Raw genomic sequence first — 26,434 nt, 5'->3', positions numbered from 1 at the left:
AGGGCAAAATACCACTCTTTAAAAAAAAAAAAAATCTTCACCCAAGGACATGCTTTTTGATGTTAGAGAGGGGGGAAGAGAGGGAGAGACACAGGGAGAGAGAGATTGATGTGAGAAACATTGATTGGCTGCCTCTAGCATGCATCCTGCCTGGGTACCAAACCTACACCCTAGGCATGTGCCCTGACTGGGAATTGAACCCAGGGCTTTTCAGTTTATGGGATTATGCTCCAACCAACCGAGCCACAGCAGGCAAGCTGAGATACTACTATTGCAAGTAATACTTTTGCCTTGAAGGCTTTTTCTGACATTAATGTATCAGCTGTTGGCTTCAGCATCCTCCTCCTGCCTGGTTTCTGACTTCTCCCGTTGTGTTTGGCAGAGCAGGAAATGACCAATGAATATTGTGCGTGTGACTGTCATTTAATTTTCTATTTTTCAAATGTGAAATAACCATGTGTTTCATTTGTTTATGTATCCCTAAAGCGTTTCGGTTTTAGTCTTTATAAATGGACTCAAACTATACGTTTTCTTTTTGACACATCCTTGTTTTTGAGACTTACCATGTTATTACTCAGTGATTTTTCACTGCTGCATAGTAAGTTATTCATTATCCAAATAAACCCTCGGGAGATCTTATTCCGTCCTACACCTTGTAACACTACCTTTTAAATTCATATCCCTAGTTGTGACGTTTCCTTTGAGCTCTAGACTCCTACAGCCACCTCTCGACTCAACATCTCTAGTATATATTAGGGATCTCAAATTTAAAAGATAATTCTTGATTTTCCATCTTCCCTTTTCCCCTCCCAAATTTGCTCCCCTTTCAGTCTTCTGCATCTCCCCATGACACCAGTCACCCAGCTGTGCCAGAACCAGAACCAAAGTGGAAATACATTTTGTTTTACGCTGAGGTACAAGCAGGCTAGACCGACTAGACTGGGGTCAGTGTGCTGGGATATGACCAGAGAAAGTCACAGAAACGGGCAGGTGCCAGAGCCTGTGGGACTGGTAGGCCGTGGTAGAGAGGGCGGGGTCAGCCTGACGGTTATGGGAAGCTGCTGAAGGGTTTGGCAGGCAGAAGACCAGGTAGAATACAGGAGTCCAGGCGTGTTAAGACGGTGATGGGTCCTATAGCTGTAGCAGTGGAGACGGAGAAAAACTTGGGAAGATGTTTGGGAGCTGGAGAAGGCAGAGCTTGCTGGTGTATTATATGCAGGGTGTGCACGTAACTCAAAGGTGACTTCCTGTATCTTCTCCCACAATCTCCCTTCTCTTCTGGACCTCTCATTAAGTATGTATTAGATGCTGTCATTCCAGCTCCCGTGATTTTTGCTTATTTTCTATTTTCCATCAATTCACTTCTGTATCCCTTTGTAGGTGATTTTGTATTATCGGTTTCCCCACTCACAAAGTCTCTTTAGCTATATTTAACCTGTATTGATAACTAGAAGATTGTCAATTCTAATAACTTGTGTTTACTATGTTTTCCAAATTTGACTATTTTTTAATGTTTTCCTTATTTTTATATCTAAATCATTTTATGGTCAGATTTGCAGTTCACATTTTTTTTTCATTTACTGATTTTAGAGAGGGGAAGATGTAGACACAGAAACATCGATTCACTGCTCTACTTATTTATGCATTCGCTAGTTGATTCTTGCACATTCCCTGACTAGAGACCAAACCCACAATCTTGGTGTGGGTTTGGTGTGTTGGGATGATGCTCTAACCAACTGAGCTACCCAGCCAGAGCCTCTATTTGCAGTTCATAAAGAACCAGTTCTCCTATTTGCATCTGCTGACTTTTCCTCCAGGAAGTAGTTCCGTGCCTCCTGTAGACTGTGTGTGTGTGTATGTAACTATAAATTTGATCTTAGAATTTTTCCCCCTATTGAATCCTGTCAGAACCTATCTAAAACTCTCCTATAGGGCAGTTTGGTATTTGCTTTTGCTAGGGTCCTATAGTTGATTTTATTTTCTTGATTTGTGGTTCCTACAATATACACTTAGCATATACCCAGACCTGGGATTCTGATTTCTCATACAGAACTTTGTTTCTGAGCTCCTGGACACTTGTGCTAGTCCTGTTTGGAGGGGATTAAGTTATAGCTCCATTTTTTCCCCTCCTGTATGCATAAAACCAAGTCTTTATTCCCTACACAGATATTAGGATCTCAGTCCTATATTCTTCAACAGAACTTCACTGGCTTGAGGGAATTTACTAGGAATTCTTTCTTGAAGCAGGAGGCACTTTTTGTCTCCTTAGAGATGATGGCTGGCACTGACTAGTGTCAATAGTAAACATTTTTCTACTAATTGACATAACTCGAGTTTTTGATTTATAGATTTACACTGAATAAGTCTGGCACTTGATAACATTTTCCTGCAATCAATTTCACTTTATAGCACACTGGTACTAGCATATAGTCTGAGAAACTGAGGTTTTTAATTAGGGAGAAGACTGTATTGGGATTAATTCTTTGGAATGGCTGTGTGATAGAATGCTTATTACTTTTTTATAATTTCTATTCTACTCTTTGAGGCAAAACTGGGGGTACTATAAGTGGTCATATTCTCAAACAGCTTCACTGAAGTATTTACCTGTGAATAAACTTATATAACCATCAGAAAGGAAGAAGATTATACTATACTGGGTTGATCAGTCCAACATAACATCAGAGCCTTTCACCCTTGTTATAATAAACTCCCATTGAAAGACTAGACTCTTTTTTTGAGAAATGTTTGTGGATATATTCGTATAGCAAAACTATACAACAGAACTCTAAATTTTAATAATTCTTTAGTCCTAAAAACTCAGTGTTTCTTATAGGAAAATCATAATGACAGCTGATAATCTCTGAATATATACTTATTTTTAACTGAAATTTTCTGAAAAAAAGGGGGAGAACAGTACAATGGATATCCTTGAACCCAAACCCAGTTTAAAATGTTAACACTCTCTTACACTTGTTTTTGTTTCCCACATGCACACATTTATCATGATCACATCCACAAAATTAACTGCTGTATTTAATATCGTTCACTCCTCGGTCCGATTCTCCCCATGCAGCCATTATTCTTAGGCAGCACTACTGCTGCTCTGTCTTGTCTGTGCTACTAGAAATATGCTGCCCTTTTAAAATTTAAAATGCCCGAACATCTGTCTGACTTCCAGCCCTGTCTTCTCAATTTGGAAACAACTTTAACTTTTTGGAGCAACTTTTATGATGTGAATTCTCTTCCTATTTCTTTGATAATATATTGCTCCCTACATATTCTTAGAAAATATCAATTACTCTGAGCTATGTTAAATAGTTGGCTTATGGAAATAGTATATAAATAGTTAATTTAAAAAATTTGGCCCTGGCTGGTGTAGCTCAGTGGATTGAGCTCGGGCTGGGAACCAAAGTGTCCCAGGTTCGATTCCCAGCCAGGGTACATTCCTGGGTTGCAGGCCATAACCCCCAGCAACCGCACATTGATGTTTCTCTCCCTCTCTCTCTCTCTCCCTCTCCCTCTCCCTCTCTCTCTTTCTGTCTCTATCTCTATCTCCCTCCCTTAAAAATAAATAAATAAAATCTTTAAAAAAAAAAAATTAAAACTCCAGCCAGTCGAGTGATCAGTTGAAGAGCTGTCCCATAAAACAGTCACAGGGCTGACCCCCCGCTGGGGCATGTACAGGAGTCAACCAGTCAACATTCCTCCCTCTCTCCCCCAAATCAAACTATCCTTGGGTGAGGATTAAAAAACTTTCAACTCAGGTATCCTGGCTCAGCTAGCCAGTGCATTATGCAATGGATGTTCTATGTGAAGTCAAGAGTTTCCTTTTGGCCTTTCACTTTGTACAAAGAAAACACGGGTGCATACATTTTACAGTGTCGATCTTATTTATTGTTCTCTGTGGAATGCTATGTTTAATGGCACAGTATGTTGTCGAAGCTGCTGAAATGTGACACATGTCCGTGTCTAAATGCTGCAGAACAGTGTGACTGATGATCTTAAACAGAAGTGTTATGTTACAGCTGAGGTCTGATGGTTTTAAACCAATGCCTGTGTGTATGGCCAGCCACAAACTCCGGGGATGTTCATTATCTGTACATGTATATACAAATATATCCCATACATATATATGCACACAGGCATGTATTAATTTATGTGTGAAATTTATAAAATTATATACATAGACATACATGCACATCTATACACACACACCCACCCTGACCCTTGAGCTCACTTTTCCAACACTAGTTAATCAGCTCAGGCCCAGTTATTATTGCTGCCTAGTATAGTAACTACATGATTTCAGTACCAGTACCTAGCACCTTTTTGGATGCAGGATAGGTGTATGTTTGTGCATACAGAAATGTATATTTATGTATGTTTGTACATATAAAGGAATTACTTCTCCCTTTTATGCTTCAATCATGCATTACTTCAATAAACAGTCTTATCACCATAGATTTTGGAATTCTAAACAGTGTAAAATCTACTTCTGGAAAACTGTATATGTTTATAGTTACAAAAAAATATATATATATATATGATTGAAACCTATTGCGTACATATGTTCTTTGAATCTGGCTATATCCTAGCCATTACATAAATTAAAAAAAAACAAACAAACACCCTCTTAATAGGATGTTATTATGGTAGCCTTAAATAGACCATTACCTGTGTTTAGAATAGTTGATATATTTTAAAAGTTGACAAAATGATGTTAAAGATTTGAAAAACACTATGCATCTGCATTAAATATATAAAGGTTTCTACCAAGGGCATGGTTTAATTCATTGTCTAAGATTTTTCATGTTCCAAGGGTGACCAATTATCATAGGCATTATTCTTAAAATTATGGCTCATTAAGGCCTTTTATACAAAAAAGCCCTATTTTAATCATATATAAAAACGAGTTCCATTTAAAAGAAAAAATGTACGTGAGCACTCGAGTACTTGTGGACAGCATCCTGTACAAAGGGACTGTAAAGACAGGAGGCTCGTTCCCAGTAAGAACACCTCGTGGTAGCACGTGTAAACCTGGTCTGGCTCCTCTGCTCCGCAGCTACTCAGCATGTAAAATTTAAACCACTTCACATTAACATTTAAATTTAATACAGTGCAAATATTTGAGAATAACTTGTTCCCCCCAGTGAAACAAGAACCAGCGTTATGCTGAATATTCTTCAGATCTATTTACACATTGAGCTAAAAGTTCACCATATAAACTCTGAAATTTGCTGAATATCAGCAGAAATGTAACCGAACTAGCAGCAATTGCATTAACAATATTTGATAGTTACTTGAGAGATTGCATAAAATTTTCCAGGCTGTACTCTGAATCATACTGCTCTTGATCCCAAAGATCACTCAGGTTTTCAAGAATTGATTTTATACTTGCTTTTCCAGAAGTAGAGGTGTCAGCTTTTTCTGCTTTCCCATCCTTAGGAAAAATTGGCAGAAAGAGAAAATGAAGGATTATTAACTTAAAAAATTAGATTTTCCATTAAAATATCATACTTATTTCTAACATTGCTTCAAGTGATGAGTAAGTTCATCTCATAAGACAGCTTATTCTGTTTTCCCACAGGCCTAATACTTTTATCATTTTAACCTTTTTATTTGGAAAGAATTTCACGATTACAGAATATAAGAGCATTACAAAGAATTCATTGTTCACTGTGTCACATGGGCTTTGTCCCTCTCTCCCATATATGCTGTGTGTGTGTGTGTGCACGCTAGACATATAGTTAAATAATAAACTCTATCCAAACCATTCAGAGTAAGTTGTAGTTGTTATGATCCTTTATCTCTAGATAGAAATAAGCCTGTATTCCTTAGAACAAGAACATTCTCTTATATAACCAAAGATAACATTAAAATTTAATACAAACTGATATACTAAAATGATCTAATATGTGGTTCGTATTCAAATTTCCCTATTTGTCCCAATGGGATCCTTTTTAGCAATAGTTCTTAGTTCCCTGGAACATCCCTCCCTGAGACCAGGTCTCCTTGCTAAAGGTCGCATGCAAGAATATTCTTTTAAACAAAATAGAAGCTATTTGAAGGCAGCAACCCATGCTTCTTTGAGCCTTCTCTTTTCTAGGTTATACTGGCATAGGTCTTGTTTTTTTCAACCTTACCTTACATGACATGATTGAAGGACCAACCTCCATTCTGGCCATCTCTCAGGACTTACATAATATTTTAGAAGTGGCTGAGCACACACAGTACAGTGGACCTACTTTCTCTCAGACTTGGACATTACATTTCTGTTATTACAGCTAGTTTAATTACATTATCTAAGGTCAGTTCTCACCATAATTTATACTGGGTGTGCAGCTGCCTTTCTCAACCTAATGAAGGACTTTAAATCTAACCCCATTTGTTCTACATTATAAGGCTGACCAATACTTCCAGGTGGTGCATCCTTTGGTTATGAATTACACAATAACAATAATAGCTACTATGTACTAAGAATCTATACTAGATACACTTTCTAAGTGTTTACATATATTACTTTAATTTCATAACTGTGCAGTGGTATAGGCACTGTTATTCTCCCAAGGGTGTCGATGCTAGAGGCTGTTAACTTTCCTAAGGTCACCAGTTAACGGAAGGCAGGGCAAAAAACACAAACCCAGGTTTAGCTGACTTCAGCTGATGTCCCTCAGCAGGAAAGGACTGAAGAAAGAAATCTTGGGGCAAGACACTGGAGACATTAATCCAAGTCAAAACTTTCAACATCCCCTAGAATCCTGGAGAGTGTTATCTGGATGTCAAAAATTCCCTCAAAAAGTTGTCTAGTTGATACCCAAGTGAATGACTTTTGCTACTCCTTTCAATACTTTCACCAAGCAGTCTCAGGAAGTCTGTGCACGCATTAGGGAGCAAACTGTGTTAAATTCTTTACCTTATCAAGTGTAAACAGATCGAGCAGTTGATCTGTCCCCATACTCTGCAAACTAGAATTCTCTTGGCTGATAACTGTATTTGCTATGTTCATCTTGAATTTCTGCAGGCCCATTATTTTCTCTTCCAACGTTCCTCTCGTTATCAACCGGTACACATTAACCACACGTTTCTGAATTAAGAAAACAAGTTAAGCAACTGTAGCACAAATTAATTGATAAGGTTTGAGGTTCAACAAAAGAGGTGGCTTGCATGCTTAACTATCATTTAATTACGACTGGGTTCTCTTTTTTGGCCCCATGAGCTTAAAATGTTTGCAGAGAATCACAGAATATTAGGAATAGGGAGCATCCCACTTTTCTTAGCCCAAGCCACTTCATTTAATGCATGAGGAAGTGATGCCACAGAACTAAGTGACCTGTCTAAGGTCAAACATTTGTTAACATCAGAGTAGGAACTTAAACTGATTCTTGTCTTTTTGAGAAGTTTTCCCAGGTTGCAGGTTAACAACTGTGAATGGTGACTTTTTACCTGCCCAATGCGATGGGCCCGATCCATGGCTTGTAGGTCACGCATGGGATTCCAGTCATGCTCCACAAATACTACTGTGTCGGCGCCTGTTAAGTTAAGTCCCAGGCCACCAACGTGAGTTGTAAGTAAGAGAACATCTATGGACGGATCGTTGTTAAACCTAAAAGTACAGATATTTAAAAATAAAGTTAGTACATTTCTTTCTAAAGTACCTACGTTACAGAAATTAGACTATTTAATAAAAATTAAAGAACACAAATGAAAATACTTCTTTACACATCCATTACATAGACATTTCTATGACCACCTAAGGTGAAACTATATTCTATTACTGGGTTGGTCAAAAAAGTTCGTTTGGTTTTTTTCTATAAGATGGCTATAATAGTGCTTCGTTGTCTTTAAGTTCATTCGAAACAATTTTGTTAGATTGTATTGTGACAGCTGTCATATCAGCATGCATTAAAAAAACTTACCAAAATTGGTGAATTTTTGGTAGCCACTTTAATATTAAAGATGAAAGAAACTACACATTTTCAACATATTATGATTTATTATTTCAAGAAAGGTAAGAATTCAAGTGAAACACAAAAAAGGATTTGTGCAGTGTATGGAGAAGGTGCTGTGATGTGTCAAAAGTGGTTTGTGAAGTTTCATGCTGGGGATTTCTCACTGGACAATGGTCTGTGGTTGAATAGACCAGTTGTAGTTGAGAGCAATCAAATCAAGACATTGTGAACAACTGATGTTCTACCATGTGGAAGATAGCTGACATAAAATATCCAAATCAATGCTGGTGCATTGCAATGCTGGTGCAATCCAAACTTGCTGGTGAAAATGAAAAATGTGTATTTTATGTTATGGAAAAACTAAATGGAGTTTTTGGCCAACCCAATAATATATAAGGTGGGGCAAAAGTAGGTTCACATTTGTTTGTATGGAAAAAAATACAACAATAAACTGTTTCACGTACCAACAATTGTAAACCTACTTCTGCCCGACCCTGCAAACAACATCTTTAGAGAAAGAACGTATATCTAAAACATGTCAGAAATTTTACAAATAAATTCAATAGGGTTATATTTTAGAATATCAGATAGAGGCTAAGTTCCAAAAATGTAATTAAACACTAAGACAAAACTCAACTATGAACCTTTAATATATGGAGGCAGAAGTGGACAATGGGGGAAAAGGCTGGATCAATTGGGGAAGGCAGAGGATAACTTGCTGAGGGTAGCTGCTATTGCACTAGTCCTAGAAGGTATTCACAAAGGACATTAGTAACTTCTAGGAAAAAGAAAAACTGACGTTAATTCCAAGCTACCTTTTACTACATCTCATGATGAGACAAGCAATGGGCTTTGTACTTTATATGCATTATGTCACTTAATTGTTAAAACAGTTCTATGGGGATATTATCACTGACCTTACTTTAGAAAGACTCAGACTCTGCGGATGATAAATAGGACACTGCCTAAATAGCAGGGACAGGAGCCAAACCTAAGTCAGCCTGCCTCCAAAGTCCATTCACGCATCTCTAACTGTATTGTGCCTAACAATTTCTTCAGGGTGTTTATTAAAAATGCTTACTCCTGAAGTTAGCAGGTCTGGGAGAGAACCTAAGAATCTGCATGTAGAAACCTGCCATTTCTAAAGCAGAGGGTGCAGGCTACACTTACAAAGCACTGTACTCACTGATTTTGCTTCCTAGCTGGGCCAGCTGCCAACTTGTTCTGAGCAGAAACAGAGATCAGGATACAGATCTCAGCTAAGCCACTTACTTGCTTCCTCCCACCCCTACTCCCCTCAAAAGAGTGAGGTGAAATGTAGTTATTTCTATTTATTGTTGCCTTAAATTTCTTTCATACCTTTCAAAGTGCTATCCTAATACAGTCACACTTTTTTTGTTTAACTAAACAAACTATTCAACTATATTTCTGAAGATCTGTATTCCCCCCCCCAATATGTTTTGTAGTTCTATGTAAGTCATAGTACATTGACTACAGCCTTGATTTACAAGAGTTTTTTAGAAGCCACTCACCGTGAAACAATGGAATGCCTCTGACCAGGAGGTATGCTTCCGTCTAATCTCAAATAAGTGACCGAGGGTAAGTGAGGTTTGAGAAGATCATATTCTACTATATCAAGCATGCTTTTCAGCTGACAGAAGATGAGGATCCTGTGCTGGGCCACAACAGACTCTGTGCCACTCTCTGAAGTGCTGCCATTTCCCAAACCACAGTCCAACAGCAACTTGAAAAAAGAATCAATTCTTACACAGGTGTTCAATACAAGTAGGTAACCAATAGTTTTTCAAGCTATACCTCATATAAAATGGTTTTTAGATTACTTATTATTATTTATTATCTATTAGGCACTGTAAGTATATAACTACACAACTATATACTTACTTATATTTCTATACTTACATGCTTACAGCACCTAAATGATTCAGTACTCAAAATAACACTCAAAATTTGGTCTGACTGATATACAGTGAAACTATGATGACCTCATTACACTGCATTAATCCTACCAAGATCATATTAGCTTTATTAAAACCAGCAACTAATTCATACAGCAAGTGTATAGTGAACTTTCCATCACAGCAAACTCAACTTTACCCTATATAAAGTGTTTGCCAAGTCTGACATAATTTATTATATATGTACCTAAGTGTTTTCTTTTAAAATTGACTCTGCTTATCACTCTTAAATGTAACCTACAGTTTCAGTTCATTCCACTCTATCAAAATTTTTAAATCTTGGCTCTAGCAATATTAGATACTTCTGGCACTATTACCTGCTGAAGAAAAAAAAACATATTTCTTTACTTCTGCCAGATTTTTAAAAAGCAAATAAGATTTCTATTCTACTTCAGAGAACAGGTGTATTTTAAATAAAAGAAAGCAAGTTACTATTCTCCTGAGACAGAGCTTTTACTCTGAGTAGCTGAGAAGAGCCAGGCAAATGGAAAAGAAGGGTTCTAGAAAAGCCCTCCCTGAGTATAGCCACAAATAATCTGGGCCTAAATTACAGAGTTCCTAAGCTTCTTAATTCCAGACACTCAGGGTGATGAGAGCCACTCTAAAATGAGAGATTACTTTTTTATCTACAGTTACTACTTAAACTAATGTGCAAAAGTACAGGCTAAAAATAAGTTAAAGCCTGTAGTATAATTAAAATGTGGATGAAATTAAATTTTTACTTGAAAATAGATCCACGCTGACACATTATAATCAAACTGTTGAAAAACAAAGAATCTTAAAAGCAAAAAAAGGTGAATTGTTATGTAAAAAAGATCCTCAACAATATTAACACCTCATTTCTCATCAGAAACCATGGGGGACATTATCAAGAAGGGGAAAGACAATACACAGGAGGGGAGTAAGTATTCAATATTTGCAAATTGTATCTGGTAAGGGCTTAATACCTACAATATAAAAGAATCCCTAAAACTCAACCAAAAGACAAGCAATCCAATCAAAATATGGTCGAAGGTCTTGAACAGGCATTTCCACAAATACACATAAATATCCAATAAGCACATGAAAAGATGCTCAACATCACTGGTCATTAGGGATAGCAAATCAACGATGAGACACCATGTAATAATGCCTACTAGGATGACTATAATAAAAAAAATTATTGCAGAGGATGCAGAGAAATTGTAACCCTGGTACATTGCTGGTGGGAATGTAAATGGTACACACACAATGGAAAATAATTTGTCAGCTCCTCAAAAATGTAAACAGAACTGCTGTAAGATATAGCCAGCAATTCCACTCCCAGGTCTGTATCTAAAAGAACTGAAAGAGGGACACAAACAAATACTTATAAGCCAATGTTCACTGCAGCATTATTCACAATAGCTAAAAGGCAGAAACAACTCATGACTGGATAAACAAAGTGTGGTATATAAATAACAGCAGCAATAATGGAAATTATTCAGCCATAAAAATGAAGTGCCAATCCATGCCAACATGAATAAACCTTGAAAACAAGTGAAATAAGCCAGTCACAAAAGGACAAATATGATTCTACTTACATGAAATATTTAGAACATGCAAATTCATACAGACAGAAAGTATATGAGAAGTAACCTGGTGTTGTGGGGGAAAGGAGAATGGGAAGTTATTGCTCAATGGGTAGAGTTTCTGTTTGGATAGGAAATTTTTTAAATAAATAGTGGTACCAGTTGTACAACACTGTGAATATAAATAATGTCACAGAATTATACACGTAAAGATGGTTAAAATGGCACATTTATGCTATATATATATTTTTATCACAATTTTTTAAAAAGCTATACCAAAAATTTAACAAACCAAATTAAAAAATAAAGTGGTAAAAATATATCAGTAATCTATTGGAAAGGCAAATTTACCTAGATTGGGAATGTTGAAGATCTAATACTTAAAAGACCTACTTACTTGTTTCAAAGCTGAAAGTTTAGGGGCGTGTTGAATATCATGAAGAGAAGAATTCTGAACTGCCAGTTTTTCAGTAGTACTCTTGAACTCTGGATGTTGAGGTGTTAAGACTAATGCTGGATGGTTGCACAGTTTACGTAAGTACTGTAATGCCTTCAAAAGAAAAAAGTATATACACAAGTCTACCTCACATGCCACAAATGTTTGTATCTTATCTTTTCCTACTCTGTTCTCTGTCTAGAATGCCTTTCTTCCTATTCTCACCACTGTTACCCATTCTTCAAGAACCAATTCAAATATCTTGTCTGTGATGCCTTCACCCACGTTTCTTGTGCAGTTTGTATTTGTTTTTGAGAACATCTGTAACTTGTATAAATTATGTCTGTATCCCCTACTAGACAATGAGCTTCTCATGGCAGAAAGACCTATTCTGGTTCAACAGGTCTCTGGCAGGAGGCTTGGAAGCTAGGTGGTTACTTCAAGTGGTTGTGTTTGAGAATCAGAACCCTATAGGATCTCTCCTTTTTTTTCTCTGAGTCAGCCACACCCTTTCTCTTTTGCTTCTTACTTAGGTTATGATGACTCGTGTCTCACCCTTGGCACAGAGATCTGAATTAGCAAGCTCCACTGAGACTGTGGGCACTGTAATAGAAACTGTCAGAGATATAAGCCTTTACCTTTTTTCCCTCTGCTATCTTCAAAAAATGCTACAGTATTTAATTTATTGGTGGCAAGGGGGTTTGGGAGGTTTTCTATAGTGGAACACTTCAAAGGGGAAAAAAAAGTAAGTTGACATTTTCCATGTCTTCTTCACTTGCTCTGCCCTCAAGCACAAGGCCTCAGGATTCTGTACTTTTCCTATCCTCTGTCCAGAATCACTTCCCCCTACACATCCACCATTCCTCAATCCACCTTCAGATCTCTACTAAAATTTTACTTTTTCAGTGAGTCCATCCCTGTTTCCTCAATTAAAAATCACAACCTGTCCTGAAATCTATACTGTACAACCCCATATTCTGCTTTTTTCTCTTACATAGTAGGTATTTCATTTATTCATTTTTCATATCTACAAGGGAGAGAATCTGTTTTGTGTTTTAATTAATCCCTGAACTTAAAAAAAGTACCGCCTTGTAGTAGGTGTTCAATGTAAGATTCTCTATACTAAAACTCTTTTAATGAAATAAACACATGTATCTTGCATGTTTACATTGAATTTTAACATTAAATTATTTAGTAATTATGAATATGAAAATAAGCAGTTTTACCTATTTTTAAGACTGTATACACAGTATTGAAAAATTTTAAATATACCCATATTTCAGTGTTCCATGTAAAATTTGCTGCACTGAAGAATATTCGTAAGCAACACTTAAAAAGTGGATTGTAATCTATACCTGGAATACATGGCCTGTAGCTTTAAGCTTTGGTTTTTCAGTTTCTTCAGAAAGTGCAGCTGAAGAAACTGTTTCATCAACATCACACTTAGCGCGGGACTTAGCAAAATCCTCATAGAGCTGAACCTGTAAAATTTCCCCCACAAAAGAAGTATATTTATTTTCAGTTGTCGAAAAAATAATTAGCACAGGCCAATAAGAGCAATAATTTAGATCAACCCTCATTAAGAAAATAAATTGTGACACCCATATTTCACTACTAATTACAGACAGTACACTGCATCCTGGTAAATCCCTTTAAAATTATATTTAGAACACAAGTTTAACATTAAGTTTGGCTGCTAAATATATTAAAATATTAGTCAAATAGTTCTATAGACTCAAGTTTTCCACTCTGTTCAGAAGATACCACTAAATACAATACCACTAAAAGAGAACTTGAACCCTTACAAGTAAATGAGAAAATCTCCGTTAAGTGAAGTTATGCGATCAAGACACTCTATAGGTACATTTCAAGAGACCAACTTTTTAAATAATACTGTTGCCTAAAAGGGGAACTCACATCAAATTTAAAGTATTACCTTGGGGTCTGGGTTCTGCTTGTACATGCTAAAACAATGCAAAAGGAAAGAAAATCTAGAGTGCTAAAGAACAAAAGTCAACGTATAAAAACCTATGAAAGCTGAATAAAACCAATGTCACCTCCTTCGTCAGCTCCCTTCCTCCAGGCTACTAAATGTAGTTTGTGCTGATGTTTTAACACCATTACCAGTATATCACCACATTTTTTCATATGGCACCTTTTCTATATTGTACTTTAAAAAAAGAAATAGAGGCCCAGAGAAGAGGTACATAAGATAAATGATCACAGAATTCTTAGCATCTATATTAGTGTCCTGCCCATTAAACTCAAGTTGTACAAATATTAACAGGTTAACTGTCTATACACTGGAGGGAAAAGAAGGTAGGTTTGTAGGTTATATCTATATATCTTTTATGTATTTGATCAACTCATACTACTGAAATAGATTGATGAATAGTAACCTGGAACATAAAGTAAAGATTCAAACAGAGAATTGTGGTTATAGGCCACGTCTCAGTAGGGCATGCCTGTAAGGGACAGTTTCCCCCCTTACAAAATACTACATAAGGAAAGGCATACAATAAATTCCTTTGCTAAAGGTCTCTGCATATGAAATCAAAACTGTGCAGAAGCCAAAATTTATTTCAAAAATTTATTGGCAATGCAATAATACATTAAAAGGGATGAGGTACCTACTACTCCCCAAGGTTTGAAACTCAGCCCCAACGTGTATTAGCTATATAACTGTGAGCAAGTTGCTTAACTTTCTGAGTTCCAGTTTCCTTATTTTTAAAAACGGGGACTGACAATACCTATAATACTGTTGTGAGGACAAGACATTATAGGCAGATTTTTTTGGCCCTAATAAACACTTCATCTATTTAACCCTGCAACTTTTTCAATTAACTAGACATATAAGAAAGCAACTATGACACTGAATTTTGTTTTAATGCTACATGCAAAACGCACATATCCAAATGTATTCACATACACAAACAGATTCACTTAAATCTTATCTACAGCTGTTTGAAACAGATTTTTCAAGTATAGGGAAGTAGAAGCTAGATTAGAGTGACAAAGCCAAAGGCTATTCCCCTTTATTCAATACTCATGTGGCTTATTCAAAGCATTCTGCTAATAAATATATCATCAGATTCCTAACCTGGAGAGGACTAAGATTACAGTAATAGTCTTGAATAATTTTGGGTGGAAGATCCTGCAAAACATCTTCTTTCATTCTTCTCAAAAGAAATGGTAGGACTTGGCGGTGCAGTGCATCCATTGCAAGGACACCTGTTAATAATAAGAGAAAATGGCTCAAAAAAGTTAGGAATAAATTATATCCACCTGTACAGAGAATACATCTCTTTTTCATACCTGCTTCTTGTTCTCGACTGGAGCTTCGAGCATCCCTACTTGCTAATATAGGTTTACCATATCGAGCAGCGAACTGGCGTTCAGTCCCCAAAAATCCTGGCATGAGGAAATCAAATAATGACCACAATTCCAAAACGTTGTTCTGAATACAAAGAAGGAACATGTGTTACCTTTTGTACTGGGATTATTTACTTAACACTTAAAAATGAAATATTAATAAAAGAACATTATAATGACATAGATGAGAGATTATCACATTTTTAGGTATTTGATATGTCTATATTTTAATGTGTAAAATTCAGGTCAGCATCCTTGGAGAAAATACTTTATTTTATGGATAGAAGTTTTCAAGTTACCTCCACCAGATAAGCCTTGGTCCATAGTGTTTAAATCCTACTGGTGGCATAAAGTAGTAAATAAAGAGCCAAAGGATGAATGAATGTGTTTCTGGTTCTTTTAATTTTGACAAATTAATGACGAGATTTAAGGAATGTGGCCAACATCACCATTTCTTTAACAAAGGAAAACCCTAAAAGAGTTTGGTTATATGTCAAGCCTACCCAATATTTATGGGTTATGAGGAACAGGCACAAATTCTTTCTAATTCTGCTGAAGTTCTATTGGGTGTGGGGGGCAGAAAAGAGAGAGAGAGAGAGGGAGGAAGAGAGAGAGGGAGGGAGGGAGAAGGAGAGGGACAGAGGGAGAGAAAGAAACATTTTCATTTTGGACACTTTCCCAATGTGTGTGTATCATAAGGTACCATTGCACCCTTTAACCAAGGGGCCCCCAACCCCCAGACCAGAACCCTTCTGTGGCCTGTTAGGAACTGGGCCTTAGAGCAGGAGGTAAACATGGGCAAGTGAGAAAAGCTTCGAGTACCACCTGAGCTCTACCTCCTGTCTCCTCCCCCACACCCTTGTCCGTGGAAAAACTGTCTTCCACCAAACCAGTCCCTAGTGCCAAAAGGTTGGGGACCACTGCTTTAACCCTTCCAGATGCCCTCCTAAACCCGCTCAGACCCTAGCTCACCATGCTGGACTGCCCTCCCATATGATGGACACCCTTCAAATCTCACTTAGGTTTTACCCCCAACTCTGGGCTACCATGGCTCTTTGGTGCAGAAACCCACCTTAGAGCTTCAGACCTGAACTGTTCAGGTGGGTATGAGGGAAAAGACTCCCTTTAAGCAAATCAAAACAAAGCAAAACAGAATAAACAAACACAAAGCACCACCCTCTTTTGGTGTTTTGTGAAAGCAATAAACTATTTAAAAATACTGTGAAATTTCCATGTAATTTTAAATTGAAACAAAATAAATCTTGATAATTCAAGGTTGAGTCTTTTTTTTCTCCTTTTAAAGGTACCTGTCTTGTCCTAACTTCTTGTGATTAAGTGATCTCTTGTGGTTATTAAAATCCGTAGTGTTCACTTAATGGACAAAAGCCTAACACTTACAATAATCAGTCCATCACCAAAAATAATTTTAAAGAAAAGTAACAAATACATAAACAAAAAAATTACTAATTATTTCAGAGTCAGAGAGACTCTTAGAGGTCACTTGGTGTTTATCTTCCCAATTCCTCTGGAAGATAACACTTTTATATATTCAACCATCTCCTTCCTTTTTCAATATGAACTTCGACAATCTCCTCTCTTCAACTGCTTCCTAACCTAGGTATTCGTACTTCTTACTATATGAAGATTCACCTCTGAATCAGCACTAGCTTTTCAGTGTTAAATCAGATTGCAGTGAATTACTACAAAACGAGAATGGCCAGTTTGGAATAGAGTCTGACTGATGTTTCCCAGACCTTGGACACAAGACTTCTACTTTCATAGCCTAAAACTGTATTTTAAATATGACTTTAAAAACCTAGTTTGCTCAGATACTGCTACTTACACCAAATGGACCATTAGAAAAGCAAGATAATTACTGGAAATCATTCCTATCAAACTAAAAAGACCTCTCTTATTTAATTTGCTGCCAATGCCAAGCCTTCTTTCCATATAGCAAATATTTAAAAAAAAAAAAAAAAAGTGAGTAATTACCTGTATTGGTGTTCCAGAAAGAATAATCCTGTAATTAGCAGTCAGTTGTTTTACTGCTTTTGACAATTTTGTTTTTCCATTTTTGATGACATGGCCTTCATCAAGAATACAGTAGTTAAACTTAATATTTCTAAGGGAGAATAAATAAAAAATTTTAGCATCTTTTACTGTATGTCAGAAACTATATGAAAAGTCTTTGAGGCAGGAAAATAGTTTTTCCAAATTTGATCCTAAGTTTTTTTCTAAAAAAAAAGAAAAAAAGAAAAAAAGAAAATTTAACTCTTACCTAAAGAAATCTATGTCATTTCTCACAACATCATATGAAGCCACTATCAGATTATGTCTTTTTACTTGATGCTGTAACCTGTATTTAAAAATAAATAAGGTTAGGAAACAGACAAGTTGCAAAGTAATACAATTTCAAAAGGGAAACTACAACTACCATCACATGAGGTGCTTTCAACCTGACTACTAACATTCCCTTCTATTTACATGTATAACCCTACTACCTAAAGGACATTCTTCTTATAAATGGGCCTGATTGCTCTAACTTAGTCTGATTAGAAAAGAGATGGATACCTGACTCAAAATGTGGTGAACATTTTAACTTTGTTTGCCAATGCCTCCTTCCTGGAGGCACTGTTCCCTCACTAATCTCCATGTTGTGTGGGGGTTGAGGGGAGCTATCCAAATCATGGGCCTATATTTACCAGAGATGAAGTGTTTGAATCAGGTCGAGCCATTTGCAATATTTTACTACCTGACTACAAAGAGCTGGTTTGTGGGAACGACCCAGACAAGGCCAGTCAGTCATCTCCAGTACCAATATGTTCATGACTAGAGAGGAAAGATCTCTGTTTACTGTAGTTTCTAGGCTAGAAGAATGTGGGCCTAAGACTGCCCATGATCACCTTATCTACCAACTGTAGCCTGAAGTCCTGCACAGACCAAATACTACAAGTTATATATGAGGAGGGAGAGCAAATGAGAGTAATCTAGATGTGCCTTAAACAACAATTTACCCCTGAAATTCTCAATTTAGTGCATTAATGAATTTTCCACTTATTTAAGCTAGTCTGAGTTGAGTTTCTGTCACATGTAAATAAATGCATTCTAACTAACATACACTACAGTAAATTCTTTAAGAGTGCAAGCTGTTGAGCTGCCTGTGTTCAAATCTCACCTTGCTCATTTAATAAGCTGAGTGACCTTGGACCTAGGCTCCGTGTCCTAGACTATGCATCTTCAAAATGGGAACAATAATTGTACCTACACCTTATAATACACAATACACAACTGCTTAGAATAATGTTTAGCAACTAAGTGCTCAATATATGTTAGCTATTATTAATACAGAAAGCAGCAAATCTATGGATGAATCAGCAATCTATGACTAATCCAAGCTTTAAATGATGAAATAAAAAAGATTCCCTCTTCCAAATTTGTATTTAGGAATATAAGAGATGTACTAGTGAAAAGAGAGGGTAAAGCTATTAGAACTCTAGTCTTGCTACCATATCAGGGCAGCTAAGGCAGTCACTGAGGACCAAAAGCACTTTTGAGAGGGAACTCTTACTGAAGGGGTTGGCGGGGGGGGGAGAAGATCATGAAACCTCGGAGATGCTATGGTCACAGGCTCCTGAGACAGGCATAGGGAATGGCTTTGGTTCCTGAAGTTTCCTGGCTCCAATACTTACAAAGCCTGATTGGTTTTTAACAATGGCTAAGTCCTTGAATTTTTTAAAAAAGAACTTTAAAAATTTTATTTTCCAATCACAGTTTACATTCCATATTATTTTTTATTAGTTATAGGTGTACAGCATAGTGGTTAGACAATATATACAAAGTGTTCCCCCCCTAATATTCCCAGTACCCATCTGGCACCATACATATTATAATATTATTAATTACATTCATATTCTGTACTTTACATCCCTGTGACATCCCTTTGCTTTTTCACTTTGTCCCCCAACTCCCTCCCTTCTGGCAACCAGTCAGTTCTCTGTATCTATGAATCTGTTTCAATTTTGTTTATTTTCTTTATATTCCACATGTAAGTGAAATCATATGGTATTTGTCTTACCCTGGCTGTCTTATTTCACTCAGCATAACACTACCTAGGTTCATTCATGATGTCACAAATGACAAGATTTCATTCTTTTTTATGGCTAATATTCCACTTTATCTACTGTCTATTGATGGGCACTTGGGTTGTTTCCATATCTTGGCTATTGGAAGTAACAATGAAAATAGGGATGTATATATTCTTTTGAATTAATGTTTTGGGTAAAGTCCTTAAATTTCATGAGTGAGACTCATATATTATCTTTAAAATATATGTACACTCACCTTTCTTAAATAAGGTTCTATGTTTGACAACAAAAAAGCTAACTAAATTCACCCTCAATAAATTTTATTCTTCCAAACTATTTAAAACAAAGATTAAGATTTTTTGGTTATACACTTCTTACCTTATTCTTTCAGTAGGAGGTCCAGTATAGTGCAATGGATTGAGATATTCTCTGGAGCAAAATTTACCTACTTCATCCACCCAGTGACCTGTTAATGTTGGTGGACAAACCACCAAGGAAGGAAGTGGCATACATTCTGCCAATTTTGATCTTGCATATTCCTGTGCCCTTTAAAACAAACAAAATAATATATTAACCAGCTTGTTTACATTTCTCAGCATCTGGAAGCCTTCTTTTATTTTTATATTTTAAGATTTTATTTATTTACCTTTAGAAATAAGGGAAGAGAGGGAGAAAGTGAGGGAAAGAAACATCAATATGCCAGAGATACATTGACTGGTTGCCTCTCAAATGCCCCCAAATGGAGGCCTGGCCAGCAATCCAGGCATGTGCCCTGACTGGGAATTGAACTGGTGACCTTTTGATATACAGACAGTGCTCAATCCACTGAGCCACACCAGCCAGGGCTGAAAGCCTTCTTTTAAAATAACATTTAAAATTACCTGTGACAATGATCTCCCGCTAAAATGCAGATGGACTGTAAAGTTTTTCCTAAACCCATGTCATCACATAGAATTCCATGAAGTTTATACTTATTAAGAAATGCTAACCAGTTCACACCATCCTGCAATGTTGAAAGAGAAAAATTATTTTTATAGGCATAAGAGAAATAAATGGGTATAAGACAATAACTACAAGATTTTACTAAAAATTTAAACACTCTTTTAGGTACATTTGAAAGAAATAGTCACTATTTATATTTATAAGGTAAGTATAACTTTTACCTGCTGATATTTTCTCAGTTCAGCATTGATTGGTACTGGAATTTTGTAATTTTCTAATTTCTTCCCATCTAACAATTGCTCCAAAAAGTGTCGCTCCTTGGCTTTCAATTGGATTAATTCTTCTGACATATTTGGAGGGTCTGGAATGCCTGCCTAAAATGATATTTTACAGTGTATTAAAACTGTTTACTCATAAATAATTTTTTCATCATTACATTAAGCAATAATTTAAAGTCTTATCAAAATATAACTGCAGAGAAAAACGTAATTCAAAAATAGTATTTTAAAGACTGGAAGGTAGAGTTTACTGAATTTGGCAGGTATCAAAATGCTACAATGAGACTACTAAACAAACACATTTGAAGTATTTTAAAAAACACATGTATAGCTTAATTTTTCCCACACCATGCATTACTTGATAAACAGGCAAATAAAGTTGCATAGCTTATTTTTAGTGAAATACTATTTCTGGAGGTTCTTCATTTTAGTGTTACAATGTCCCAGGATATTGGTTCTCAAAATGTGGGCTGCAGACCCCTCAGGATCCCCAAGACCTTTTCAAAGGGTCACTGAGGTCAAAACTATTTCATAATAAAAGACACTTTACTTTTTTCACTGTGTTTACATTTGCACTGATGATACAAAAGTACTAACGGGCAAAACTCCTTGAGCATCAGAAAGAATCAAGGCAAAGGCACCAAATATGCCACTAGTCACTGTATTCTCATAGTCACACACCAGCATTTTTAAAAAAGCTGGTTTCATTTAGGAATGTCCTTGTAGTAGTAAAAATAATTTCATTAAACCTCAACCCTGAATGCACATCTTGTAAACATTCTATGCAATAAGATATGAAGAACATATAAAACACTTCTGTTTCATATGTTGAGGAAAAAGCACTTGTGAGTTTGCTTAAATTACGAGCTGACCTAGCCATTTTTCATAGAACAGTATTTTACTTGACTGATAAACTATTGTTATTCTGAGTTGGGTATTTGGCTGACATTTTCTCAAAGATAAATTTGTCAATTCAAGGAAAATAACTGACATAACTTGTTGCCAAATGACAAAATTCAAGCTGTCAGGAAAAACTAAGCACTGTGAACTTGACAGCTTCCCAATACTTAAAAGGAATTTTCTGCTGCAGATATTAATTTGATTTTTTGCTCCAGTATGGTGAAATATACCAACCTTTAAAAATTTTACAAAATACAGTGAATCAATACTTTCCAAATGACTGATATACAATGCTAAAAAATATGTATGGGTAAAAAATCTACTCGAAAGTGTAATATTAACCAATTAATTTTAAAGTGAGAAAAATTACACATTCATTGATAGTATTTAGATTCTGCACTGTAAATAAATTTAACAAGCTTTCTTTTTGAGTTTTGATATGCTATCAGATAAAAGAATATCCACAATTATTTGAAAAGGTGGCCAAAATACTGCACATTTTTCCAACTACCTATCTCTATGAGGCTAACTTTCCTTGTATACCTCAATGCAAGGAACATATTGCAACAGACTAAATGCCCAAGGAAATACAAGAATCCAGCTATCTACACTAGTTCAGGAATAAAAGAGATTTGTAAAATGTCAAACAATGTGATTTTTCTACTAACTTATTTTTGTTTTAGAAAATACTTTTCATTAAAAATAAGTATGGTAACATCTAATGATTTTTTAAATAAATCAATAAATCCACATTTATCAGTTTTAATTTCTATTATAGAATATATGATAAACAAAAGCTCTTTGAGATCTTCAGTTTTTAAGACTGTAGTCCTGGTCAGGTGGCTCACATGGTTGGAGCATTGTCCCATACACCAAAAAGGTTACGGGTTTGATTCCCAACCAGGGCACATACCTAGGTTGCAGGTTCAATCCCTGGTGAGGGCACATACAGGAGGCAACCAATCGATGTTTCTCTCCACCCCCCCACTCCCTCTTCCTTCCTCTCTAAAATCAATAAAATAAAAACATACCAAGTGAGGATTAAAAAAAAAAAATTTTAAAGAGTGTAAAGAGGTCCTCAGACCAGAAAGTTTGAGAACTATTGCCCTATGCTGTCTCTAAGAACTGTAAAGCTCTGGGGACAGAATTTCAATTAAATTCAACTAAAATGAACTCCTGTATAACACCAGAAATAGTACTGGTGGAGTGAGGTATGTATACTGAGTTTTAAAAATGACTGCATGTTTTATTTTTAAAAGGTGTCAGAATTAATTTTAATAAGATAGGAACTAACATTTTAGCACATCTAATACCATAACAGTATTAATCACAACAAGGCCTTTCTGCACACTACTTTACAAAGAAATAACAAAATCTTCAAACATTTATCCCCATGGAATTTTTAAAACAACAACCAAATGTAGGGCCATATAACGAGATCCTTTTCTTAGCAATGAAAACCTAAGCCCAAGAATCAAATATTGTTCTTCTGTAACAGGAATCCTTCCTGTGAATATCTTCCTCACTCCAATTCCTATAAAATCAGCAAGAGTTACTAACAGTGCAGGTAATTAGGATTTCTGTCAGAATTACTAGTTGATATTCCCGAATCCCTGGTGGTATGTTTACATTTCAGAAAAGTACATGATTTTCCTATGAAGATGAAACAGAGGAAATCAAGATGAAGTGAACAGGAGTGAACCTGCATGGTATTTTTGTTTCTATTGCTATGTCTTCAAAGTCACAAATCTTTTCTTACACATTATCCAGCCTCCTGTTAATCCCATCCAGTGTGTTTTTATAGCCGTGCATCTTTTAACAACAGGGATACACTATAAGCAATGCATCCTTACACAATTTTGTTGCTGTACAAACATCAAGTGCCCTTACACAAACCTAGCTGGTATAGCCTACCACACATGTAAGCTATATGGTAGAGCCTAATAGGGCTAAAACCTATTGCTATAGCCTATAGGCTCTGCCTACATTTTAATGTAGGCAATTGTAACACAATGGGATTTGTGTATCTAAACAGAGGGCACAGTAAAAATATGGTGTAAAAGATAAAAAATGGTGCACCTGTATAGGGCACTAACACCATGAATGGAGCCTGCAGGATTGGAAGTTGCTCAGGATGAATCAGTGAAAGAGTGCTGAGTACACATGAAGGCTTGGGGCATTACTGTACATTGCTATAGACTTTATGAACATGGTCACACAAACTTCCCCCCACCCCTGCTTCCTTCTGACAGGGTCAGAATAAAACATTGACACTGTCAGTGCCGCTCCATTAATAGAGATTTGAGCTGGATTGACTGGAAACAAGGGGAAAATGGCGGGGTAAAGCTAGATCACTGTAATAGTGCCTGTTAGGAGGGAGTGAAAGGATTAGGAGGAATAAGAAATCAGCTAAGCTAGGGAGGTAAAGAAACAGAGAGGATTGTAATGTCAATGAGGTTTTGGCTATTGCACATTGGAGCAGTGGTCAGATTAAGGAATTCTGCAGTATTCATTTAAAAAGATGGTGTTTCACATGGAGAGGGTATAGAACTGAGGAGTCAGTATTTTGACTTTAGAAGTTTCTTTTTGGGTCCATGGACCCTATCTGGCATAATGGATTCTCTCTGACATGGCACTGATGAAAGAAATAGAATTTATTTATACTTTACATCATTGTAACCTGAAAATACTTCCAAAGTACAGGGACAGGTTGGCTCTACACTATCACAAAAAACTTTTATTAAAGTGTCAGTGGCACTTAATATTCATTGAAGTAGTTCCTATGGACCTGTTCCCTTGTACAGGATCTTAAGAACAAGAATTTACAGCAATGTACGCTGAAGACCATCAAGACACAGGAACCTCTGGGACAACTTTAGATGTTCTAACATCCAAATCATAGGAGTGCCAGGAGAACAAGAGCAAGAAATTGAAAACTTATCTGAACAAACAATGAAGCAAAACTTCCTCAATCTGGCGAAGGAAATAGACTTCCAGTAGTCCAAGAAGCCCAGAGTGTCTCAAAAAAATTGGACCCAAGGGAGAACACCCCAAGGCACATCATATTTAAGTTACTCAATATTAAAGATAAAGACTCTTAAAAGCAGCAAGAGGAAAGGAGAGAGTTACCTATAAAGGAGTGCTTATAAGACTATCAGATGATTTCTCAAAACTTGCAGGTAAGAAGAGGCTGGAAAGAAGTATTCCAAGTCATGAAAGGCAAGGACCTCCATCTAAGATTACTCTCTCCAGCAAAGGTATCATTTAGAATGGAAGGGCAGATAAAGTGCTTCTCAGATAAGGTCAAGTTAAAGGAGTTCATCATCACCAAGCCCTTATTATATGAAATGTTAAAGGGACTTATCTAAGAAATAGAAGGTCAAAAACTGTGAACAATAAAATGATAATAAACTTGTAACTATCAACAACTGAATATAAAAAACAAAAACTAAGCAAACAACTAGAACAGAAACAGAATCAGAGAAATGGAGATCACATGGAGGGTTATTTGGGGGGGAGAGGGAGAGAATGGGGGGAAGAAGGTACAGGGAATAAGCAGCATAATTGGTAGGTACAAAATAGACATGGTGAGGTTGAGAATAGTATAGGAAACACAGAAGCCAAAGAACTTATATGTACAACCCATGGACATGAACTAAAGCGGTAGGGGAATGCTGAAGGGTGTTGGGGGTGGTGGTGCAGGGTGGTCCTGAGATAAAGAGAAAAAAACTGGGACAATGTAATACCACAATCAATATAAAAATATACTTAAAAAAAAAAGACCATCAAGCCAGATCTGAAAGGGCTGAAGTGCCCTCTCAATGAATATACAGTGCTGGGGGAACAGGCTCCTCTGCGCTGCCTGTTCAGGCAAATAAGTGAAATAAGTGGTTCACTGAATTGGCTGTAAACTGCGCACTCAGAACAGTTCACTGTGAGTGAGAGGGAATCTACTACCAAGACCCACAGATATTGCTCCCACCAGAGAAAAAAAAAATCCTCTTGAACCACATACACTTCTGCTTCTTTCAGGAAATTCAGCCCCGTTATAATCTTATGGGACCACCATAAAATATGCAGTCTGTTATAAACCAAAAATGTTATGTGGCACATTAAGTATTTGTGATTATATTTTTTATCTAAAGAAGTTCAGTTTAGGTTGTTCTCACATCTTCTATTTTGCTCCTCGTTACACTCATGCTACCTTCTTGAACATATGAGATGTATTTTAATGTCCATGTCTATTAATTCTATTATATGGGCTGTTTCAGAGTCTGTTTCTATTGACTGACTTTTCTACTGGTCATTGGAAATATTTACATACCTAGTAATTTTTTCATGGATGTTAAACACCTTAAGTTTTATACTGTTGGATGATGGGTTTTTTTGTTTGTTTAAATATTTTTGGTTTTTCTTTTTCCTGGAATGTAGTTCAGTTAGTTGAAATCAATTTGATCATTTTAAGTCTTGTTTATATACTATGTTAAGGTGAGTCCAAATCAGGCTTTTGTCTAGGGCTAATTTGGCCCCACTACTCAGGCAATATACTTCTAAGGACTGTACTTGATGCTCTATATGGTAAGTCTTTTGGCTCAGTTTGGTGAGCGCACAAAGCATTCTTGCCCCATGCAAGCTCTGGAAATTGTTCCACCTAGTCCTTTCTATATTTTTCCCAATCTCAAACATATATTCTCATACATATGCTTCGATAAATGCTCAGCCCTTGTGGGGACTTCCGGAGCTTCCTCTCTGCAGCTACTACTTCCTGTTGGGTACTTTACATTGCAAATTATTGCCATCTTGTTCTCCTTGACTTTTGTCCTCCCTATGCTCTGACTCTTGAACTTAGCAAGACCACTAGGTTCTGTTTAGGTCTCACCTTCCTGTTTGATGGCCTGGAAACATGCTAGGCAGTAAGCTAGGCAGTTCATTTGTTTCCCTTCTCT

At 36.5% G+C, this 26,434-nt stretch overlaps 1 protein-coding gene and 1 long non-coding RNA gene across 4 annotated transcripts in view; one reads left to right on the top strand and one right to left on the bottom strand.

The window, feature by feature from the left end:
* The first annotated feature begins 3,613 nt into the window (after nucleotides 1–3,613).
* Nucleotides 3,614–4,114, top strand: LOC118500863. The gene is made up of 2 exons (XR_004903447.1): nucleotides 3,614–3,649; nucleotides 3,685–4,114. It is a non-coding gene; the product is annotated as an uncharacterized LOC118500863 (long non-coding RNA).
* Nucleotides 3,997–26,434, bottom strand: part of BTAF1 (B-TFIID TATA-box binding protein associated factor 1) — a 113,923-nt gene continuing 91,485 nt past the window's right edge. For 2 of the 3 annotated variants that reach the window (XM_036026992.1, XM_036026993.1), the window contains 13 exons: nucleotides 20,532–20,684; nucleotides 20,250–20,371; nucleotides 19,747–19,914; nucleotides 17,562–17,639; nucleotides 17,276–17,405; nucleotides 15,227–15,368; nucleotides 15,012–15,142; nucleotides 13,267–13,392; nucleotides 11,873–12,025; nucleotides 9,482–9,693; nucleotides 7,444–7,603; nucleotides 6,914–7,084; nucleotides 3,997–5,440 (listed from right to left, as the gene is read on the bottom strand). In XM_036026992.1, the coding sequence (XP_035882885.1) occupies nucleotides 5,297–5,440; nucleotides 6,914–7,084; nucleotides 7,444–7,603; nucleotides 9,482–9,693; nucleotides 11,873–12,025; nucleotides 13,267–13,392; nucleotides 15,012–15,142; nucleotides 15,227–15,368; nucleotides 17,276–17,405; nucleotides 17,562–17,639; nucleotides 19,747–19,914; nucleotides 20,250–20,371; nucleotides 20,532–20,684 (1,890 nt within the window). In that variant the 3' untranslated portion in view covers nucleotides 3,997–5,296. The remainder of the gene's footprint in view (nucleotides 5,441–6,913; nucleotides 7,085–7,443; nucleotides 7,604–9,481; nucleotides 9,694–11,872; nucleotides 12,026–13,266; nucleotides 13,393–15,011; nucleotides 15,143–15,226; nucleotides 15,369–17,275; nucleotides 17,406–17,561; nucleotides 17,640–19,746; nucleotides 19,915–20,249; nucleotides 20,372–20,531; nucleotides 20,685–26,434) is intronic. The other variant, XM_028513543.2, reaches the window with a different exon arrangement.

This window comes from Phyllostomus discolor, chromosome 5 (assembly GCF_004126475.2).
Source record: "Phyllostomus discolor isolate MPI-MPIP mPhyDis1 chromosome 5, mPhyDis1.pri.v3, whole genome shotgun sequence".
Lineage (NCBI taxonomy): Eukaryota > Metazoa > Chordata > Mammalia > Chiroptera > Phyllostomidae > Phyllostomus > Phyllostomus discolor.
This window is presented reverse-complemented; position numbering and strand designations above follow the sequence as displayed.